General features: G+C 47.7%; 1 protein-coding gene across 1 annotated transcript; it reads right to left on the reverse strand.

Annotated features, from left to right (window-relative positions):
- Positions 1-1,076: 1,076 nt before the first annotated feature.
- On the reverse strand, positions 1,077-2,617 carry LOC125522459 (uncharacterized). Its single transcript, XM_048687516.2, has 2 exons — positions 2,198-2,617; positions 1,077-1,569 (listed from the first exon to the last, which is right to left on the reverse strand). The coding sequence occupies exons 1-2, from the start codon at positions 2,476-2,478 to the stop codon at positions 1,434-1,436; spliced, it is 417 nt and encodes a 138-aa protein (XP_048543473.1). The 5' UTR covers positions 2,479-2,617; the 3' UTR covers positions 1,077-1,433.
- Positions 2,618-14,107: the final 11,490 nt, after the last annotated feature.

A 14,107-nucleotide genomic window follows, 5' to 3' on the forward strand; every position in this document is an offset into this window, starting at 1 on the left:
AGCTTTGCTAAAGCACATCTAGATGTACCCTAACATCTCATATCTAAATCCTATGTCATTGGTTTACACAGAGATTCGTGCAAACATTTTCTTTCGTCATTTTCATTTCCTTCCTAGTTTGACATCTAGATGTGTCCTAGACGGACTTTTCTTTTACAGCGTAGGAGTCGTATGCAACCACCGAAAAGAGGAGCACCATGACCGCACCTGGTTTGTTTCATTCACTTGCGTTGGGTGCTTCATTTTCATTCACTGTCGATCGCGGTCGGCGTCATCAACACTGCAGCACGGTTTGGAAGCATCCGCCGCTCTAACAATATTCACGGGACAGCGATCGATTTCTTCAATTTTAAAGGAGGGGCCATTTGTGTCGCTTTGCGCTCCACCATCGCGCAAGCAAGCAACTTGCTTTGCACTCCATTGAACCAACCAGGGGAGGCTCTCATGTTACTCAGACGGCGGTGAGATCTCCTCTGCTGGATACGTTTCTACCGCTGTCACAAGCATCAGATCCTGCAAATGTTGCACTATGCCCAAGTGAGTGTGCTGCAGTAGCAGTATAATTTAATCGAGCTGCTGTCTCAGGTTTTGGGGTTTACCAAAACCTGCAAATTGGGATCCCATCTGAATTTAGCAGCTGGGCTCTGGTCAAGCACCACCACCAGATTTAGTAAGCCACTAGTAGGTAGTACTACTACCTGTGAGATTCTGCTAACATGTTGTTGCTTCATGCAGGCAGATGCAGGACAGATCAATGGGCAGATCTTGATCCAATTACAACCAAGTGCCAAATAATTTGCGGAGCATGTGGCTTAGTCAAGGTCAATAATAAAAACGCTTAGCATAATCATCCCACATGTCAGTGTCATGCTGCACAAGTGCACATACAGCCTGTTTATAACATTGCAAGGAATATTGGAGCACCATGTGATGAGTGATCCATCGATCAATCAATCGCCAAGGTTAATGGTGAAATTCCTGGTGGGGTGGGAAAAAATGCTTTTGTGGAAATATCTGCTCTGTCAAGATTCTACAGAACACAAACAACATTTTAGAAGTTCAACAAGGGGGCAGGATTTCAGACAACTTGGAGAGCTGAAGTTCTTGATTCATTTTGGAAAAAATTAACAGTACTAGCTCCAAATCTCATGACCTAATTCTGCACCAGGATACAAAATATCCCCCCATTCTGCTCGGCACACCTGAGAACAGGTGCGCCGAAGCCACCTGCAAGGTTTCACCTAGCCCCAATTCCAATCTCTACATCCCCTTTCATTAATACTGGCTCACAACCTGAGCCAGCAATATACACAACAACACGACATATAGGATATATATATCATGCACATATGCTGACAGAAACTAATTAACGGGTTTGGTTCCCTGGTAGAGGGCGCCAACGATTCTCTGTTCTTTTGCTCCGTCGGTCGATGCTAGGCGGCGGCCACCGTGCCGCTGGTGCCGTCGGAGCCGCCGCTGCCGGTCGCCGGGAAGCACTTCTTGTCCTTGAGCTCGTCCAGGTTCATCTGCTGCTGCCTGCACTCCAGGCTGCAGAAGGCCACCTCGCCCCTGCAGGATGCAACAAGAGATGTTAATTAAGCTCGGTGATCATTGGTTGTTGTAGATGGCACGTTCCATCAATTAATCGGCAGTCTGTCTGCCAGGACAAGAAATGCAGATCTGTGGCCTGTGAGTGGTGCGTATTATTGGAGGTAGGAGGAGACCCACTCGACATCCTATGAATGATGCAGAGGTTGTTATAGAGTGCACAGCTGGATGGAAGGGAAACAACTTATTGTTTGCTGAGTGTTCTTGTCATCACACACACAAATTGATTCCCTTTTCCCCTCCAAAAGTTCGGAGAAATGCAACAACTAAAAGCAACCGATTCTTCTTTTATTGCATTTGATTGTTGCTCTGCCAAAAACAGGAGGCCATCAGATCAAGCCGGTGTTCGTTTCTTTCAACCAAATTAAAGCCCCAAGTACCAAAACGATTTCTTCAAAAGCAGGGCCGGAACAAGAAGCGCAGGATCAAACCATCAACCTCAAATCCCATAGACAAACAAATCGAAGAAAAGTTGGATCGATCTCTACGTCCCAGAGCAGCGGCTATCATGCAAGATTTTACGGGAGACGAGCAAGTCCGAGGAGAACAAAACCAGGGGAGGCTCAAGGCGGAGCTCTGGAAGGCTTACATGTATATGAAGGTGTCGCGGCCGGGGCCGAGGCGGCGGCAGCAGAGGCCGCAGGCCTTGAGGAAGGCGGCCGTCTCGACGGCGGCGTTGAAGTCCCCGGAGTGGCGCCTCTGGAAGGCGGCGCCCCACTCCGTCTGCGCCGGCGCGGCCGAGGCGCCCCTGGCCGCCCGCGTGGGCTGGCGCCCGGCCGCCTCCTCCTCCGGCGGCACCGCGAAGCCCGACATGCTGGTGGTCCGCCGCATGGAGCTGCTGTTCCGGTGCCTCTTCCCCAGCGTCGTCATCCCTGCCCCTCCCCGCCTAGGTTCCACCGGCCGGACGGACGGACGGAGTCGGAGAGGGGGAGAGGCCGAGCTGAGAGGGAGTGGGGGATGGCGAGTGGCGAGGTGGGAGGTGGGAGGAGGGAGGCTCCGTCTGGCGAGCGAGGGCGGGGGTAGTTAAGGAGGGGCGGCGGGGTGGGAGGGGATCAGGGGATCCGGGCCGTCCATCCGTCGGAATCTGCGGTGGATACTTTTCCTCTCCCTCCCTCCTCGTCAGTGACGCGATTCTGACTTCATGGGCGCGGGGCCCGCCGCCCTCGGCCTCGGGCATTTCTCTCTCCCAATTTAATGGCTCCGATGCCAGTTTGTGAATGGAACCTCTCCGTTTTTTTCCAGGGAGCATTATTTTGGCTACGCGCACGCGGAGCTCGCAACACAAGGAAGAATCTGCTTTTGCTGGATTCTGTTGCATTTGCGGCCCCTTTACCGCCCTCTCTGTAGCATCAACCGTCTTCCTCCCCCTCCTCCACTGTCGGTATGGAAAGCACATTTTCCCCTCGCCGAAAAGAAATTAACATTCCCTCACGTAATACTCCCTCCGTCCCGTAATGTCAAAACACATCTTACATTATGGGACGGAGGGGGTATTTTTTAAAAAAGTCATAAATTTCTCTATGTTTGAAAAGTTTATGGCGAGAGAAAAATATGTTTGAAAAGTGGCGATTTGGTGCCCAGGTGCATCTGCACTTGAGCGTGAAAAGTAAATAAAAAAATAGCAAATAAGTTTTTTCGGCATCAAAGATGGTTGAGTGTGCTGGGTGCGCGCACAAATTTTACGGTGAAATTGACATCCGAGGAGCGCTGGGCAAACAAAAAAGAATTGGCTCTCAAAGAAGCTTTCGAAAGAAGCACTGTTTAGACCCCCTTTTTAAGAGCTCCTTGAATGTCATTTCACCATAAAATTAACTCCCATTCGCTCCAACGGCCACAGACTCAGGAGCCTTCAGTTCCCCATGCGCGATGGAGAGCGGCCGATCGATCGACCTGGGGAAAAGGAACTGAAGAACCTCCGAGGCCCCCTCCCCTGCTCGTCTCCGGGGCAGGTGCGGCACGCGGCTAGCTGGAGCCGAGGAGCACGCGCGGGGCCGCGATCGATCGGCAGCACCGGGGAACAGCCAGGCGAGACGGCACGACGAGCCACCGTCCCTCCAGGCCAGGCGGGTGAGCTGGCGGGGTCGGGGAACACGCCAAGCTGTCGCCGTCGCGACAAATTGACGTCTCCTCCGGTCGCCAATCATCCCGTCGCATCGGTCGGCTCGTCGCGCGCCCCCAAAAGATCCTGGGACGCGTGGCAACGCCAGATCTTGGATGTCTCCAAGGCATTGGAGGCACGGTGATGGTAAGAACATGCTGCCGCCGCAGCAAGTTACCGCGACGGCGCAGCTTTCGCGGCCGTCAACGTGGACCGGGAGGAGGAGGATTGTTCTGGTGTGCGAGTGTTGCCGTGCTTGCTTGCTATCTACCCAGGCGTGAAAGCACCACTAAAAATCATTTGGAATTCTCGAACTTTGCTTGTGCATATAGGTGTCCAACACAATCCGGCACTCTGCAAAAACTCAGTTGGAAACACAATGCTCATACTATTATTTTTGAGGGAAATGGCTAAAAGCCCCGATGTTCTTTTTTTTCGTAAATTCTTCAGTAAATAGTTGATTTACCTCTCTCTCCTCAGGCATACTGCCCATAATTCTCACCCCAGCCCCCAGCTTTTTACTTTTTTTTTCTTGGAAAACTTTAGATCTATTCATCTATTACCAATGGCAGTACAAAGAACAGCAGAAATAACAAAATTACATTTAGGTTCGTAGACCACGGGAAAATATTTGGTGCTACCGTGATACAGGCTCCTGGGCCGTCGGATTTCCAGATCGGACGGCTCCTAGTAACTTTGTAACATTTATAGAAAAACCTTCTAGAAGTCCAAAAATTACACATAGGTCTAGCAAATCCAAAAGCTCTTATATGCCATCCGATCTGAGATCCGACGGCTCAGGAGCTCGTATCACGGTAGCACCTGAGCCGCGGTATCACCAGATACTCACCCCGTAGACCACCTAGCGATGACTATAAGCATTGGACGAGCTGAAGGCCACCGCAGATACCCCCCCCCCCTTACTGAAGCTGAGCAAATCTTGTTGTGATAGACAGCCCGGAAGTCGACATGCTAAGACACCAAAGGACCAGCGCGCTAGAACAGAAATCATCGCCGATAAAGAGAAGCGTAGATCAAAAGTATCCAACCTATAGACATACCAACATAGACGAACGAAAACTAGATCCAAATATATCCATCGAAGACAAACACTGACCGAATCATGCGAGATCCGTTAGAGACATACCTCCACATGCCCTTCGGCGACGCTAGATGCACCATCAGGGCAAGGACTGGGCGGGGAGAAGTTTATGCCATCTTTAGAAAGCCATCATCGTCTCGTCTTTCTAAGCATGACATAAATACAAAAAAGACATCTATAAACTGAGCATAAGCCCTCACATTGGCAAAGACCGAGATTCACAACATATGCGTGGCCTAAGGCCACATAAGATAAGGTAGATCTGCGGCGGCACCAACAGGACGCGAGCAGATCGAATCGCGTGTCCCGCGAGAGTATAGAGCCACTAGAGTTGGTGTGCGGCGTACCAACTATGTACTCAAAGCAGCCCGTGGTTTTTTACCTAACGTGTAAATCAAATTTGGATATGAATTCTTCTTCACATTGTAGAAGATACATCATGATCCAATGTTGGCAAAGTATTTTAGTTTGAGTTTTGCTCCATACATCCCCCGACCCCTTCATACACACCTAAAATTTTACACAAATCTTAAAGTTACTTAATGAGGCTATCGCCATATTAGCATGCATATCAGATGTATCTTTTCTTAGAATACATATCAAACGCATTGAATAGATTGATTTGGATACAAAGGAATATATCACCTTTTTTTATTGAAAGGTGTAATTTATAATCTGCATCCTAGGGGGTGTACTGAAGCAAAGTTCGTTTGAATTTAATACTAGGGACATTTACATTTGTGCCTCTAATTTGAACCTACTACTCACATTTACTCCTAAATTTTTTATGTGCTCAAATTTGTCCCTAAAAAGCAATTTAGGTCGCTAGAATGCCCCTTCATCTGATCAAAGTAGTTTGAAAATTACTTTGAAAATTCATAACAAATTTATATGAACTCAGAAGATGCAAACACGATATTAAAATGTCCATATAAATATCACCTATACGAGCATGTCATTTAAATTCATCACCTATGTGTGCATTTATTTGCATTCACCGTAAATAGTTTTTAATGTTATAAACCCTAAAATGCTTTAAACAGTGCTTTTGTCATGAATGCAAATAGCATACACATACAGGTGATATTTCTCTGAACATTTCAATATCTTAATTACATTTTTCTAAGAATTTGTTAGGAATTTCCAAGGTAATGATCAAAGGTTGACCAGAGGGGAGGGCATTCGGGGTTTAAAGGGCAGGAATACACACACGAGAATAACTAGATAGTGGGTTTGATCTGCAACCCAATTTGCAATCACATGTCTTTTTTGTTTATCGAGTTGCGCTTACTTAATTTGGGCTTGAACTTTGTGATATTACATATCTGTCTTAATATATATTTTTCCACCAAAATTCCTAGTAAAAAAGTCCTTTTGTCATCAAAGATCTTTTAACCCCCGCAAAGAAAAAGGATCTTTCAAGCACATCTTGTATAGAAAAACATGACCGCTCTCTTAGAACTTGTTAAAATGCAGCTATCCAAATTTTAGGGGTTCAACTAGACATGCATTTTTTGCCGTCAAAGACATGTGCCCTTCTTGTTTTCGGAGATTTTTTGAAGTTTTATTGAAAAAATTTCAAACATTTTGCTTGTACTCCCTCCGTTCCCAAATGTAAGCCTCTTTAGAGATTCTACTACAAACTACATACGAATGTGTATAGTCATATTTTAGAGTGTAGATTTATTCATTTTGCTCTGTATGTAGTCTATAATGAAATATGTAAAAAGACTTATATTTAGGAATAGAGAGAGTAGATGTTAGAATGAACTGCTCACTTGCGAAGCTTTGGGGGCAAAATGGTGAGTTCATTTGTGGTCTACACAAAATACAAGCATGGCGGATTATAACATCATCTTCATGTGCTCTAAATTTGAACTTTTGGAACATGCCACAAAAACGCAAAATCTCGCAGAAGCTTGACAGGTGCATCTAATATCCCGCTGAAAGAATCTTCCGTCTCTATGACGCACCAAAGCATCAAATACGGTTTGATGCCTGACGAACTTAGGTTATCGTTGTCCTTGTAACTATTCAACCACAAATTGATTCTTATTAAGAACAAACATTCAATAATTCTAGGTAATAACGTTGCACGAGGTATTGTTTTCTTCCTCTAAAACATGCATAAGCATGTGTATCATGTTTTCTTTTTTGACAAAGGATGAATTTTATTATCTTAAAATAAAGCATCAAGAAGATACAAACACAAAGAATACGCACCCGGCCTCTGCATGGCTAAAATGCACACGGCGAAAATCAACACACCCACACAAAAACACGTCGGGAAATAGCAAAGTCATATAAGACCAAAACTATGCTCTGACGAGAAAAAATCTCGATCAAATCCATGATCGGCAAATTACAAGCACGACCATATCTGCACCAACAATCTCATGGCACCATATTATTAATAATGTTCTTCAACAGCAATGCCTTCAGAAAAGAAGCGACAAAGAAGCTTGATACAAGGCCTTTCGTCCATTACAACGTCAATCCGAGGATTACCAGCCACATCCATCAAACACACCCACCGTACCAAACGTACTATGATACATGCTCCCTCCAGACCGACGATATGGCAAACCACACAACAATCAACCGACGGTGAGGACCTCTACTGAGGACGAGGTAATGTTGTCCTAGTCATAAACCACACGTTCTACCAAGGAAAATGACGATGGCATAATACAGGCATTGAACGACGTAAATTTAGGCCTCCTTTAGTTTGGAGGAATTTTATAGGAATTTTAGAGGATAGGATTTTTTATAGGATATTTTCTTTTAGAGCCCTTTGGTTCATAAGAATAGATTCATATTCCTACATAGGATTGGTTCCTATCCTTCACATTTCATGGGAAAATAAAAATGAGCCTAAACTCAATGAAAAATTTTCTTTGGTGTCAACTAAATGACATCTCGTTATTCCTACTCATAGAATTTAAGATACATGTCATCTCATTTCCTACAAAATTTCTATTCCTATAATAATCCTATCCTATGAACCAAAAGAGGCCTTAACCTATCAAGGCGCACGAGGGCCTTGTAAAATCCGATCCACACGTACGTACACGCGGACTGTGGATCTAGCTACGTGAAAAGGCTGGCACCCACACGAAAAGCTCGGCTGAGTTCACCTGACCACCCGAGCATCACTTTCCATCCATCCCCTACTCCGCCAATGGGTAGCCGATCGCTGGATCTGGTGGTGTCACCATGCATGAAGAAGCTCCACTACTCCCGGCGGCTGCTTTGCAAAAGAGATGGTCGCCGACGACGAGAAGGATCGTCGGAGCATGGACTGGATGGATCGGAAAGCTAGGATGCGTGCATCGTAGGGGATGGAAAAGAAATCACGTAGCAGAGCAGCCATTGGGGAGTTGTCGTCACTGAGAATGCCGATGATCTGCTTTCGTTGGAGGACTGCTTTCTCTCTTCCTTTTCTACTCCCTTCGTTCGGAATTACTTGTCTCGGATATGAATATATCTAGAACTAAAATACATCTAGATACATTCATTTTTACGACAAGTAATTTCAAAAAGAGGAAGTAGATGATGAAGGTGCTGGACTGCTTGGGTGGTGAGTGGCTGACTTACTGAATGATGGGATGGCCTGCACACTCACTCGTTGCACCGGCCAGCTGGTCCACGACACATGGCCGCCACAGCACCATGATTTTTCTTTTTTAAAGGAGGAGAACCCCAACCTCTCCATCTCTTGATGCATACTCCCTTCGTCTGAAAATACTTATCCTAAGAATGGTTGTATCTAAACTTATTTTAGTTATAGATTCATCTATTTTATCCATTTTAAGACAAGTATTTCCGAACGGAGGGAGTACAACCATTTTATTAAAAGCGTCTCCAGGACCCAATATTCGCTACAACACCATGATGTGTGACTAAGAGCATCTACAACCGAACTCGTCTCAAACTCCCTTCCGCGGACGGTCCGGTCACTGACCGGTAAAAAAACCAACCCAGACGAGTACCTCAGACGCCCGGGCTAACCGTCACCTTCATATCCAGCCCAAACTAGGGCGGATATTGGGTGGCCCAGGCATGACCGGGCACGTTCGCCACGTCAGACCCGGCCAACGTTCACCCATTCGACCCCACATATATTCGTCCCCATTCACTCCCGGACCAAACCTTAGCCACTCCACTCTCCTCCCCTCCAGTGCACTCTGCTACCCAAGCTCCCCTCCGACGATCCTCTACCTTCTCCAGCATGGCGGGCAGCGGATCCGAGTCCTACACCTCCAACCCATTGAACCGTAGCTCATCCCACGCAGCCCCGAGGAGGAGATGACCATCTGCCTTGCACTCCGCCGCTCCCGGGAGGAGCCGACGGTAGCGCTCGGACTCCTTCCGTCGGAAATCCACTACGCCCGCCCAAATGGGGCATGGATCCGGTGCGAGGTGTGTCCCGCTGCCTCACCGAGTTCATCTGGCGTCCGAACACAGCGAAGAATACGCAACCGCTTCGCTGGCACGTCGAGGCGGAGGTGAACACATGGGCGTTATTCGACGCAAATATAGTGCGGCGTGCCCATCATGCGAGGCAGCAAGTGCGGGAGGTGCCGGCGGACGTTAGCAAGGTGGAGTCGCAGTCTCCGGCGTCCCGTATGGTGCACGGTCACCCCAGGTGCCACAACCGCGTCGTGGTGGACATCGCTGGCTTCTTCCACGACGGATCCATCATCGATCTCATGTCCATCGCCGATGTGCAAGCGACGGGCTCCGACGAGGAAGCATGGGGCATGAGATACAACAGTGCCTCGAGTCCCATGAGTCGGTGCGTGTCCCATGTCTTGCTCCACCTTGTCGGCAATTGGCGCAACACTTCCAAGGGATGTAGCCGTCTGCCGGGCATGGCCACGGCGCAGCCGGACGAGCTCCACTTTAGATTAGGTTTCATGTTGCATGTAACAGTATGGATTTGAGGTTTCTTAATTGGGTATCCCGTTGTGGAAGATATTTTTTGCGGCGTGACCGGTCACTGTCCGCGGATGCGCCTATCTGCGGGCGCTCGGATTTGGTGTATCCAGCCGTAGATGTTCTCCTTCTTCACTGCCAGTGCGAGTGGGTATCGTTTTAGAAAGAAATAACTTTAAAAGTGGAAAATCATATAAATACCAGTCAATCTTCCTTTATGAGTATAGGTAAATGTAATGATCTCAGAGTTCTCTTAGGCAAACAAAACAAGCCAAAGTGGATTGGTACGAAGGGCATAATTGTTTTGGTATGAGGGAATGAATAATAATAATAATAATAAATTGTATCATGGTGCAAAATTCGGTCATGAGATTTGAGCTGCTACTGTTAAATTTTCCCAAATGAACTTAAGCGCTCCGAGCTGTCTGAAAGTCTGCCACCTACCTGTTGCAGTTTTTGTTCCGTAGAATCCCGAGGTAGATAATTAGGGGTTTGTTGACCCTTCCACAAAGCTCCTTTTTTCCTTCTTAACCGCTTCAGCCAGAATTTTACAGTTAACCTTAGCAATTAAGCGATCCATGGATCACTCATCAGATGGTGCTCACATCCCATCTCCCAATTTGGTCGCCTGCTGTTACAAAGAGGCTGGTTGTATGCGCACCATGACACTGGCATGTGGGATCATGCTGCCAAATTATGTGGCGCTTGATTAGGTCAGGATTCAAGATCTGCCCAGGCGTCGACCTGTCCTGCATCTGCCTGCATGAGGCAACAACATATTAGTAGAATCTCACAGGTATGTGGTGATGTACAACCTGCCACTAGTGGCTTACTAAATCTGGTGGTGCTTGATCAGAGCCCAGCTACTGCTGAATTCAGATGGGATCCCAGTTTGCAGGTTTTCGTAAACAAACCCTCCTGAGACAGCCGCTCGATTAAACATTTGCAGCACTTGGGCATAGTGCAACATTTGCGGAAAGAATCTGGTGCTTGTGACAGCGATAAAAAACGTATCCAGGAGAGGAGATCTGGCGAGTAATATCTTCAGGCGGAAAAAGAAAGCGTCGTCTAGCGGACGCCCGCTTCCAAACCGTGCTGCAGCGGCGACGACGCTGACGGAAATCGACGGGAACGCGGGAAAGGAAATGCTCCCAGGTCAGGTCAGGTCAGGTGCGCCCCTCTTTTGAGCCGATGCGTGGTACGGTTCCTTTTTGAAGAGGGGCGCTTTATTACTTAAAAGATTTAAGCATTACATCCGGCCTCTGCATGACTAAGATGCACACAGTTAAATAAGATCCTAATCGTTGCTGTCGTTCTCCTTTTTGTACATGCATTTGCCTCGACGATGTCTGCTGGAATTATGTGTGATTTGCTTCACGACCTCGACGTGAACGACCGGACGCCCGCCCCGGGGAGACCTCGTTCGTTGCTTTGCTTCCTCCACCGTGGATACGGAACGTCGTCGGCCCGTCACCACGGGAGAGAGCAGAAGGGCGGCGGATCCCATTCACTCCGGCCGTTCAATGTCTCCAATCTCGGGCGTTTGTTTATCGGGACGTGGCGCGCGGCAGGAGGAGGAGGGCAGGTGCGCGGGGACCGGGAGGTGGATGCCAAGCGCGCGTTCGTGCGGAGAGAGAGAGGGTCGTCTCGGCGAATCCGCTGGCGGCGCGACGCCGGGCGTGCTACTGCTCGGTAGGGGCCGGCGGTCACTTTTCTGTTACGAGGCGCCCGTCCGTCCGTGTGGTGGCGGCCTGTCAAATGGCCGACCTGCTGAGCGGAGGCGCATATGCAGCGTGGTAGGGCATGCCCAGGCGAGGCGTCAGCCGACTCTTCCGCGAGACGACAAAGGAGGGAAAGGAGAGGCTCACCAGAGGCCGCAGTGCGCCGTACGTCCGTCGTGACACGCAGACGGCGTGCCATGGCTCGGAAGCGCAGCATTGCCGCCTGGCATCGAACCTTCTCTGCCTGCGGCGTCTTGTCTGCGTCGTCCGTAGATACTCCCGGGCGGCGGCGGGGAACGAACCCATCGGCCGCACCGCGTGAGGGTTTTTTATTTCCAAATTCCAAGGTTTGCTCACCTTGTCACGACTCACGACGGTCTATCATCTCAAGATCGGAGTACTCTGATTCGTCGCCGGAGGGAGCGCATGAATGGTTGGGCCGATCCATCGATGGGGCCTCTCGCACTCGAGTGCAACGTCAAATTTACGGAATCTGTTACGATTAGTCCAGCAAAGGTTGATTAGCTGCAAGCTGCTAAGATTGTACCATGTCATGAACCAATCATATGAGTTAGTGATCCATGGTCTAGCTATGTAGTAGTAGTACTACATAGAGTAGTATAGTATGTCCGATGCTCGCCTCTCAATTTCAGGCCCCCTTTTAACCATGGTGGCGCCGTGCACAAACAGAGCAAAGCAAAGCAGAGCACACCTCGTAAGCCGCAGCCACTTGGATTAGATTACTACTGTACTATGCTAATCTCTGGTACATGCACTTTGGTTAATTAGCTTAAGCGTCCGTCACCTTTGTTGGCTCACGTCACCGGTGGAGTGCTTGTGGTTGGCATCATGTCAAGTGGTTTTCGATCGGGGGGAGCGTGCGCTCGTGTGCCCCTCGTCCCCCGGGGCTGGGCACCACCACCGGCGGGGAGTCACCGGCTGCCGTGGATGGGGAGGCCGCTCCGTTTTATATTGTTTGCGTGCATGTCACCGATGTGGCGGGGGTGGGTGGGTGGCGGGACAGGGTGGCGCGCGCATCTTGTCTAGTGTTGGTGTATGCACAAGTTGGCCGGAGTAGTTTTGTGCCATATAGGATGGTATGTCGACATTATGCTGACACCTCCATAAAAAACGTTTGTGAGAGAGGACGCATATGTGTGGGTGGTGTGGGGCGAGGGCTCTTCAACTGTTGTGTGATGGTATCACTGTATTGTCTTTGAGCCATTCTACGGTACATTAGATTATTTTAGTTTGTCTATATAGTTTAACGGCCCATATTTAGACAATACTCCCGCCTGTCCTTTTTACTACGCGTATCAAATTTGTGTCAAGTCAAACTTTGTAAACTTTGACCAGATTTATATTAAAAAATATCAACATCTACAATACTAAATAAATATACTATGAAACTACAATTTATAAGGAATCTAACAATATTGATTTCGCATTGTGAATATTGATACTTTTTTCTATAAATTTGGTTAAAGTATAGATGCTTTGACTTCAGACAAAATTTATATGCAGACTAAAAATGACCGGAGAGTAATTCATAATGAATCTTGTAGAAGGATGAGTTCTCGAATTTAGGTTGGCGATAGCTTGCCTTGGAGCTGTCTAGCACTGATCACAGGAGAGTTCTTCCTGCCGGTTGCCACCTCGGCACCAGCGTTCAGCCAACGAGCCGCCGGCTGCCACCCTGGCCCTGGCGTCCCCCATCTTTCTCTCCTCCGGTGTCTCCTAGGGCTGCCTGGCCCCCCAACAAGCAGCTGCCAGCGGGCATGTGAGGCAACTGCTAAAACTACGTGCACGACTGCCACATCTCAAAGGAGTGCTCGTTCCCAGTGGGTCGTGTTTGCTGTGGCGCGGAGGGCATCAGTCCGAGGGCTGCAAGTCCAGAACACTGTTAAAACTCCATCAAAAAGCAGTTTGATCCTGAAGCTTTGTTGTGTTCCATTGGAAACACTACGACACAAGTTTCCTCCTCATATGGTTCAGGAGATTAGCTTGTAGCATGACAACTTAATGTGAAAGCATTTGGCTCTTCACCTTGTCGCATGACTAGCAAAGAAGACATAGTAATAATAATCTTGTAACTGTACATGACACAGTAAATATTGTAACGCGGTAATATTTTAATGTGACACGGTAAAAAATCGATAACGCGTGAACTCACTCAGTTTGTTGAAAGAGAAATAATAATTCATAACTAGCAACATTGACCATTCGATTACATATACAATTTTTCACACTCATACGACAGTGAGATCATGTGCGTATCGAAATATTGTAGCAAAGACTACAAGATTTTGAGAAAATGGATATTTTTCCTCGCATGAAAATTGCAGGATGGAAGAGGACAACCTGCTACAGCAGGTTAAAGTACAAACGGAAATAGCTAAACACACCTCATGTTTGGTGCTCTTATAGCACCTAAGTGATAAGTTGGACTGTTGGAGCATCTTAAAAGAGCTCAAGAAATGTACTTTTATCATCTGCATATATTGCACTGACGTGTCCACCATCTATCGGGCGAACCCATATATCTATCAACCATCCCCATTCAAGATCCCAGTCCTCAATCACAACTTGATGTAAATATACATAAACTATTCATAGCATATGTTGGCTTCTAGTTCAAGG

The sequence above is a fragment of the Triticum urartu genome, chromosome 7A (genome assembly GCF_056163025.1).
Source record: "Triticum urartu cultivar PI428250 chromosome 7A, HENAU_Tu73, whole genome shotgun sequence".
In the NCBI taxonomy this organism is placed as follows: Eukaryota; Viridiplantae; Streptophyta; class Magnoliopsida; order Poales; family Poaceae; genus Triticum; species Triticum urartu.

What these genes read in the sequence shown, in the direction of transcription:
- LOC125522459 (XM_048687516.2), bottom strand. Translation starts at nt 2,478, where the DNA reads ATGACGACGCTGGGGAAGAGGCACCGGAACAGCAGCTCCATGCGGCGG. An exon ending in CGCGACACCTTCATATACAT is followed by an intron (nt 1,570 to 2,197) that starts GTAAGCCTTCCA and finishes TGCATCCTGCAG; the next exon opens with GGGCGAGGTGGCCTTCTGCA.